The sequence below is a fragment of the Vicia villosa genome, linkage group LG7 (assembly GCF_029867415.1).
Source record: "Vicia villosa cultivar HV-30 ecotype Madison, WI linkage group LG7, Vvil1.0, whole genome shotgun sequence".
NCBI lineage: Eukaryota > Viridiplantae > Streptophyta > Magnoliopsida > Fabales > Fabaceae > Vicia > Vicia villosa.
Window position 1 is genome coordinate 125,064,359 of NC_081186.1, and position 9,380 is coordinate 125,073,738.

The 9,380-nt window shown below is 39.2% G+C and overlaps 1 protein-coding gene across 1 annotated transcript; it reads right to left on the reverse strand.

Annotated features, from left to right (window-relative positions):
• Positions 1–6,380: 6,380 nt before the first annotated feature.
• LOC131620145 (uncharacterized) lies at positions 6,381–9,169 on the reverse strand. Its single transcript, XM_058891160.1, has 6 exons — positions 8,947–9,169; positions 8,711–8,856; positions 8,351–8,425; positions 8,080–8,266; positions 7,715–7,908; positions 6,381–6,455 (listed from the first exon to the last, which is right to left on the reverse strand). Exons 1-6 carry the CDS (start codon positions 9,167–9,169, stop codon positions 6,381–6,383), a joined length of 900 nt encoding a protein of 299 aa, XP_058747143.1.
• Positions 9,170–9,380: the final 211 nt, after the last annotated feature.

The following is a 9,380-nucleotide window of genomic DNA, read 5'->3' on the forward strand; positions in this document are numbered from 1 at the left end:
GCCTCTTCCCTTTAATGTCCTGGCTTAGGTGTCCATCCCCTATTGGTTCGTGTTTCCCATTATTTTGCTATTTTGTTTTTATTCATATGATGAGATCATGACGTGTCTAGCTATGACTGGTCCAGGAAATATTTTGTTTTGTAGCCACTTAAGTTTTCCTTGCCCAATTGATATTACATTGTTTCTGACTTGTCACGTTCTTTAATAAAAGAAAACTATATGATAAAAATTTATATGCTGATTGATAAAAGAATTGGAAATATGATAAAAATGAAGGTGGGCCACAATTTGGTTTTTGACTGCTTGGGCCTGGATGTTTTTTGATCACACCTCCTAATTGCTGATACTAGCGCATACTTATGAGGATTGGGCCATGGCTCATTTGTTTTCCACACCCCCAGTTTTGGCCCAGATGCGCCACTAAATAGAATCCAGTTCACATTTTGTTTGCTAATTCACCCCTTTGCTGGTAGTAAAAAAAACAAATAAATAGTTTTTTCTCTTTTATTCTTTTTTGCATATTAATTCATTTTTGCCTAAATAAAAATGACAAAAATATTTTCTTACCAATTAGAATTTTTAGAAGTAATTGTTTTGATTAGGATTTTAGTTGATTGATTTTCTTTTAATTTTGATTGGTTTTCACAAAAAAAGAATAAATAGTTCCTTTAGTTTTAACTTTTGAAAATAGTCATGAAATGAATAAAAAATTTTGCTTGTGAATATTTTCTTTTTTAGTATAGATTTTAATTCTTTCTTCTTGTGAATATTTTTGTTATATTTATGAAATACCAAAAATGCCCTAGTTGTTAAAGTTGACTTTGGTAAACTTATACAACTTTCTTCTTAGTTAATTCCCTTTAGATTTTAGTTTAGATCTTAAATAGGAATTAGAATAACAATTAGGCTAGAAAATAGGTTAATCTCCCCTCTTTCATTCTTTTTCTTTACAACATTAAAACACTTAATAAATAGTTGAATAAAACCCCTCTAAAAAATACAAAGAAAACGTCTAAAACATTAATAAAAAAGTGAAAATCATTAAAAAGGGAATGGAAGCTTGAATATCCCTTGCTTTAGGGAATCATTCGAGTGCTTGGATCTCCCTTGCTTTAGGGAACCATTCGGGCGTAAGTTCCCAAATTTCTAAAAAAACACAAACCAAAGGGTAACTCGAATCTCCCTTGCTTAAGGGATTCATTCGAAACACCCAAACTCTCTTCTGTCTCTCGCCCTTGTGGCATTCTTAAGAACATGTTGAATCCATTCCATAATTAGGCGTGTGAGTCTCCAAAGGTCGAGCATCGTGGAGTGCGACTTTAACCTCTGTTCACCTAAAAAAACACCAAAACATAGAAAATCTTGAGCCGAACTACGGTCGCTCTGATTCCTTTAATGGGATACGTAGGCATTGGGTCGCAGGGCCTAAGCGAGCACACTTGTAAATAATTCCTTCTTTTCCCCGTATTTCTTTCGCATTCATTTGCATTTAGACATAGACATGGTATACACCCTTTAGATAAAAACAAACATAGGTGGATACCATCGAGTACGATGGGCGTGAGGGGTGCTAGCACCTTCCCCTTGCGTAACCGACTCCCGTACCCTGTTTCTCTGGTCGAAAGACCTTGTTCTTGTTCGAGTTAGGTTTTTGATATTCTTTTCCCGCGATGGGATGAATATATTAGTGGCGACTCTGATTCTATTTTTCGCGGTAGCGACAGCTGGCGACTTTGCTTGGGAAATGATAGACCTGTGCTGGTCCATTCTTGGCGAGTCGATCCTAGCTTTTGTTTGTTTTATTTTATTGGGTGCTTATTTGTTTTTTATGTCTACATCTTGTATATATGTTTGCATGTTTATTTTCTGCTTGCATATCATGTTTATTTCTGCTTGCACATCATGCATCTGGACTATATTATGGGTCCCCGTGGGGGCCACATATTTTTCTGTTTTGTTTTGCAGGTGGGGGGTTTTTGTGAGGTAAAAGGCCCACTACCCAGGCCAGTGACACATAGGATTAGCGTGGATGCTCATGTTGACTCCCGTGGCTCTTGCTACGATCGAGCTTGACATGGGGTACCACAACTGGGCGAGGTTCTTTCATGGAACACTGTGTCTGGCACGCTTGTTGCCTCAAACACTTTGTACCCCATGGGAACTGTAGACCCTAGTGACCATTAGGGACCACATGTCCGTGTCTAGAATTCATACCTGTGAGTTTGGGGAGGGACAGGATACTAGCCTTCATCATACCCGGATTTCTATCGTGCAATCTGAAGCCGGAATTTTGAACCTGCATTATTCAGAAAGATCAATATAATTCAGATATCCAGATTGCGAGACGTTTACCACTTTGCATTGCATAACATCATTCCTTCATCCATTTCATTTGTGGGGGATTCTAAAGTTTATCTCCAAAAAAAAGAGGAAATGAAAAAAGTACAAAAAAGGAAAAGAAAAAAAGATACTATATGCAAAAAAAAGAAAGAAGGATAAAAGAGAAACGAAAAGTGTGAAAAGACTTTAGGATTCTCCATAAATAAAACATGCATTCATACTATCATGCATCTCATAGTTCTGTCAGAAGCTTATAGGGCCCCTTATATTCAGATTTTGGCATCAACAACAGATTGGACTTCTCACTGCCACATACTTTGATATCAACTATGGAACGACTCCGCAACGAGATGGATGAGATGAGGGCCCAAATGGGTCATCTTATGATGAAGATACAAGTTTTGACCCATGATCAGGGTGTGTTGAAGGAGGAAAACGGTCAATTGAAGACTCAAGTGAGTCTGGTCATGGAAGTTCTGAAGACGGTATTGAGAAAGGAAAGTGATGATGTTCCTGCTGCAACAGAGGTTGTCGATCTCTTTACTTCATATGGATCTCCCCCCGTTCAAGGGATGCCTCAGGTAGTTCTTTCTCGACCTCAAGTGGCAAAACTTCCCCGTCAACCAGTTCATGTTCCTAAAATGAATCAGAAAGGCCAAGTATATGGACAAAGACCTAAGATGCCCGAGGCGGTTTTCGATCCGATTCCGATACCTTATGCTCAATTACTCCCTCACTTGCTAGAACTTCAATTGATTGAGCTACGTAATTTGACCATGCCCAAAAAGCTTCCCCCTGATCATGATGCCAATGCTCACTGTGAATTCCATTCTGGGGCACATGGTCACGACATTGAGAATTGTAAGGCGCTGAAGTATAAAGTCCAAGAGCTCATCGATTCCAAGGTGATTATGGTCAACCCTGATGGTTTGAATGTGCAAGGCAATTTGATCCCAACTGTTGAAGAGAAGGTTGATTCTATCTTCTATCATGGGTCTACCTCAAGTCATAAGAATTCTCCACCATCCTGGGATCAAGATTCTCCGTCTTTGCCTAGTCCTCAGCCTAATCAGAAGGGCAAGATGCCTGAACGAAGTTGGTACCCGAGACAGAGGTTCAGGAAGCCAAAAAGAGTGTACGACAAGGTTCCTATGTCTTATAGTGACTTGTTCTCCCCTTTGTTCAAGAATTCTTTGGTGGAGCCCAAGCAACTGAACCCCGTATGTTTTCCTTATCCTTTGGGATTTGATCCAAATGTCAGTTGTGACTACCATGGTGGGGCACCTGGTCATTCAACCGAGAACTGTCAGCCATTCAAAGACAAAGTTCAAGACCTCGTTGATTCCAAAGCAATCACGTTCACTCCAAGAGGTTTATGCATAAATTGAAGTCCCTATGAGATATCAAAACTGCAAAAAGCATTCAAGAACAATAAGTCCAGACGGAGTCAAGTCTCCTCAACAATGACATTCATTTAGTTCTTTACTGCATTTTCATTTGTAATCTTTCTTTGTTTGTTTAAGCATTGCTAGCATGTAAAAATTTGTTAATTTTCGAATGAAAATCATAATAAAAGAGTATGTTTGTCTTGAAGTAATCCTTTCGTTTTCACTCATAAAATTTGTTTTGGCATTACGATACCAACTTTTTACTTATCTCTTGCTTAGGCAACGAGCGGAGGGAGAATGATGAAAAAAATGAAAAATCCCTAATTGTGTGTTTTTGAATAAAACCCTACTGAGGATGTACAGGCATTGTTTCAAATCCCCAAACACCGGAGATATAAGGGAGGTAGACCCTCGTTAACCCCTTTGAGCCTTGAAGTAGGAGTTTCTTTTCTGATCAGAAAAAACCCTTATTTTTAACCCGGGGGCAGGGTAGTGTTCATTTAACGTGATCAAGTGTTCAAAACTCACCAAATGATATACATTTAAGGATACAACAATGGTTATCCTTCAAAAGGTTGAGGAAAGTCAAAACCGTGATGGTTATCCTTCACCTACCAAGAGGACAAAAGATGACGGTACCACAATGGTAACCCTTCATCAATCATGGAATGAGGCAGTCGCAATCACTTCCAACGAATCAAAGACAATGCGAGGTCACGCGACTTGTTCAAAAAAAAAGAGAGAAAAAAGAAAGCAAAGAAAAAATGATGAAAAAATGAAAAGAAAAATATATAGCAATAAAAAGAAGAATGATGGTGAAGATAAAGCAAGGACAAAGTCGTGTGATAATGAATCAAAAGAATAAAAGGAGAGCGACTGCCATGTCCGAAAAACCTCATTGATTCCTCAATCATTTCAGAATTCCACGTGAGGGATGAGCACTCATATTGAGTCAATTGAACTTAGGAGTGGAGAACATCACGAAGGGGGTGGGCACCAAATAATTTTCAGCCTAAAAATCCTTTGTTTCTTAAAACCATGAACTCGGCCAAGTTATAACCCTTAAAAGTCCTAATTGAAGTAGGGTTTATTTCGATGACGCATTCCGATGAGATAGCGTTTAGCTGACTCCCAATGAAGCGTAACACATATCTATGTTGGTATTGTATGCCCGCTTTACATTTCATTCACAAGAGGTGGCCGCCTCGTTTTTAAAAAAAAAAGAAAGAGATAAAAGGTTTTAAACTTCAAGACTAGCATAGGCTTTGCATTATAATTATCATTCTTATAATTAACATTCTTTTGCATACAAGACATTTCCTTAAACATCAAGGAAGTTTCCATGATGAGAATCCATGAAGAGCTTGATCATGTCAAAGTAAAAGGGCTTGAGATTTCCTTAGAGTAAAAAGAAATCATTTCAGAAATTGATATCAAGGGGCATGTTGTCTGAAGACTCCATTGAGCATAATCAGTTGATACCTCCTTTGATTGATTACCCTAAGGGGAGAAGTTTGAATACTCTATTGAGCATGAGTAGTGGATACTCTCTTTGATTGATTACCCTGAAGGTTTTGAATACTCTATTGAGTATAGTAAAGTTACTGCCACGATTTGTGGGATTTTAAGGGAAGTAAACTTGAGGATTCTGATAAGATGTACATAATCAGGGGCAGTCACGGCGAGGAATCTCTCTCGTGAGTTCAGCCTATCTGGGGCAAGCAAATTAAGGTTTGACATCTCAAACTCAATCAATCTGGGTTAATCAAGTCGAGGAATCTCTCTCTTGATTTCAATCAATATGAAGTAGTGACGTCGAGAAATCTCTCAAACTCACTCAATCTGGGGCAGTTACGTCGAGATTCGACAAATCTCTTCAAGGATCCGTGGATCAAGAGAAAGAATATTTCAAACGCTTGGATATGCTGAGGCAGAATTATCTCAAGTAATTATGGTGTAAGGATCCTTTTGAGGCAAATGTCTTCGTAAACCAAATCTCTTTGTAAGTCAGGCAGCCTGAGGCACAATCTTTTGGGAACCATCATTCACTTGTAAAGTGCAGTTGACCATCATGAAATTGATAAGTATCATAATGCTTTTCCCCAACAAGTTACTCTCTCCCCAAGCATAGGAGTTTATTTCTCCTGAGAGTTAGTTCCATTCTGAAATTCTGGACTCAGACACGCGATGTCTTACAGGATGTCACGACATCATTATCTGAATGTTTTCAAACAAATGAACAAAGAGTAAACAGTAAACAACACAGGAAAATTGTTAACCCAGTTCGGTGCAAACACACCTACATCTGGGGGCTACCAAGCCAGGGAGGAAGTCCACTATAAGTAATATTAATTCAAGGTAATACAACTCAATATTACGCCTCTCACTTAATATCTACCCAATGCAACTTCAATCTAAACAACTAGACCAGAGTTCCTACTCACTCCCCCTCAATCACAGCAGTGATGAAAAACTAACAGACGAAAAGCAACAGAAGACACTCTTCAAAGACACAACTTGATCTTGCTTAAAAGCTTTGATCAAGTACAATAGTACTCTTGCTTAAAAGCTTCGAGTACTTTTTACAACTCAAAACAAAGAAACGCCTAGACCAAGACAATCATCATGATGATTGTTTGGCTTACAAGAAAACTACAATGAGAAAACTAAATCAACAAAAGCTCTAACAGTTTCTTCACCCAAAAACCCTGACGGCAACAGCAACTCCTACACGGATTAAAAACCCTTCAGACAAAACAGCAAATGGGCCTTGGATCCACAAAATAGTTTTTACCCTAATTAAACCAAATCTCCATTATACAAGGAATTGATAATAGTAATCATCCAAGACGTCCTTGAGACACACCAGAATCCATTATTACCAAATATAGCGCATAAGGTCTTGACAGATCATACAATCATAAGAAGTAATAGAAAATAACGAACAGCTGCGAATGTCATGACATCGGCCTTGACATCAGGTAAAGGCCTGCATTAGGAAGCACATCACAACAACAGAAAGTATGTCATGACACTGTTTTTGACAAGATAGGGCCACAATCAGTTTTACCAAAAATTACAGCCAATCAACAACATCTACAAACTCCCCCTTTGGCGAATTTTTGGCTAAAACACTAATAGATGCAAAGCAGATACCAGAGCATACAGCAGCCAACAACAGAAAAATAAATTCTGTAAGAAAACAGCAACAACTTGATTCAACTTGATTAATCACCAAAAAAAACAACTACTTAATCAATTGTTACAGAAACCACTTGTCATTGTTAGGGAGAACCAGAGAACACCCAAATAAAGGGAACCAAAAAAAAACCAAAAGATCACCAGAACAATAAGATAACCATTACAACCATTACAATCAACACAACAAAAAACACACACTACTCCCCCTTTTTAGCCACAAAAGGAGCCAAGCACCAGATGAAGATTTAATCTTCAGAGCCAGCAGTACCATCATCATCCTCCTCACTCATCTCTTCATCACTGGAGCTACTAGACTTATATTCATCCTCACTATCAGCATCCATATCATCATTCATCTTCTCACCATCACCACCAACAGCATGATCATCATCACTATCAGCAGACTGCTCAAGACTGAGTATAAGCTGTTCAAGCTTCATCTTCCTATTTTCCAGCTCTTTGAAGGTCTCCTTCAGCTCAGCTATAAGAGAGGCTTTGGTCACAGACTTGCTAGTTTGAGATGTCCCAGCAGATGTTGAGGCATCAGTCCTTTGAAGCAGCTTGTAGTGAAAAGTCAAAGCACTTTCCCTTTTGCAAACAGAATCTTTAGCTTTCAAGATGCCAGGGTATTGCTTTAGGATGATTCCACATATTAGGGATGGAAAGGCAATAGGAAGCTTAGTAGCAGAGGTACCTGCATGTCTCATAGTCTGGTCAAAAATATAGGTTCCATAGTCAAACACAGTCTTGGTCCCTATAGCATAAATGAATCTTCCTAAACCAACAGCAATGGTAGAGGTGTGATTGGTGGGCACCCAGTTGGCAGAGCCAATTTTATGCAGCAAAGCATACTTAACAGTCAAGAGACTAGCAGACAGTTTGCTTTTGATGGGCCACTTTTTCACCTTACCCCCAGTGATGGTGTTGCAGACCTCATTATCAGTTACTTCAAGCTCAGGTTGAGCTTCAGCATTTCTACCTAGAAAGTGATTGATAACAGCAGGGGAGAACTCTATGCATTTTCTTCTAACATAAACTTTATGAAAATCATCTGTTCTACCATCAGCACAGTCTTGAGATAAATTGACAATAAACTCTTTCACAAGCATTTCATAGCATTTAGAGAATTGAGAAACAGTCTTAATCAAACCTGCAGTTTTGATGAGCTGCATTACCTCTTGATTCTCCAGAGCATCATTTGCTAACTCTCTTTCAAGGGCCAGCCTTCTTTGATACACAAATTTCCACTGGATTGCATTGGAAGCATAGTGGAGATATATGTTATCCAAGGGAACATCACGAACCTTTGTAGCAGATTTAGTAACAGCAATTTTCTTCTTGGAGGGGATGTCAGGGACATCACTTGGGACATCAGCTTCAGAGTCAGAGATGCTTCTTTCCTTCCTCTTCTTCACACTAACTTTGCTTCCAGATTTTGAGGGTCCAGTAGGAAATTTCTTCATCTTATCTTTAGTAACAGTCTTCAAAGGAGTAACCTGTGGCTTGAGAGAATGTTGTTCATAGACTTGTTTTCCCTTACGAGCCTTGACCCTGTTGGAGATGCTGGAGATGAGGTCATCATCAGCAATATCAATAGGATCATCAAGATCATCTAGATCCACCACATCATGAACATTAGGGTTTTCATCTTTCTTAGCAGGAACAGCAGGAACCTCTTCATCTTTCTCAGGAGCAAGAGTCTCATCATCTTTGGAATCAGATGCTTCAACATTGATAGCTTCAGATGTTTCAACATCTTTGGCAACAGGGGTCTCATTAACAGATGTCTCAACATCCTTAGTAACAGGAGTCTCATCATTTTTCTCAGCAGATGTTTCATCATTATCAACAGTTGTCTTAACATCTTTATCAACAGGGGTCTCATCATCTTGCACACCTTGATCATCATCGGAAGCAGGCATTTGGGCTAGAGGAACAGAAATTCCTTCAACTTTGTGCCCTTCATTCAAGATTCTGGTGACCATATTTGCAATCGCATTATGAACATAGGAAGTGCCCTCTCTATGTTGGACAGAAAACGTTTCTGGGACAGATCCTCCGGTTGATTTTCTTGCATGCATCTTTCTTGGTTGACTGCGAGCAGAATCGGAAGGAGGGACAGAGTTCAATTGCACAACATCCAGCACAACATCTTGATTGCTCACAACATTTGGTGCCCTAGAACCTGATGCTGTTTCAGAGATGGGAGAAGATTTCTTTGAGGAAGGACTCTGAGACATGGTGAGAGAAAATGAGAGGCTGGGTAAGGAGTGATGAATACAGGAACACAGTGAGATAGCGTGAGTGTGGAGGAGAGGTTGTGGAGGAATGGAAACCGTTTGAGTAACTTGCAAGAAGGGGGGAAAATACACTTTAATGTGTAATGATATCCAAGATTTGGAGAGAGAAATAGTGCTGGCCCCACTCTCAATTAATTGCCATAGTCTTTCA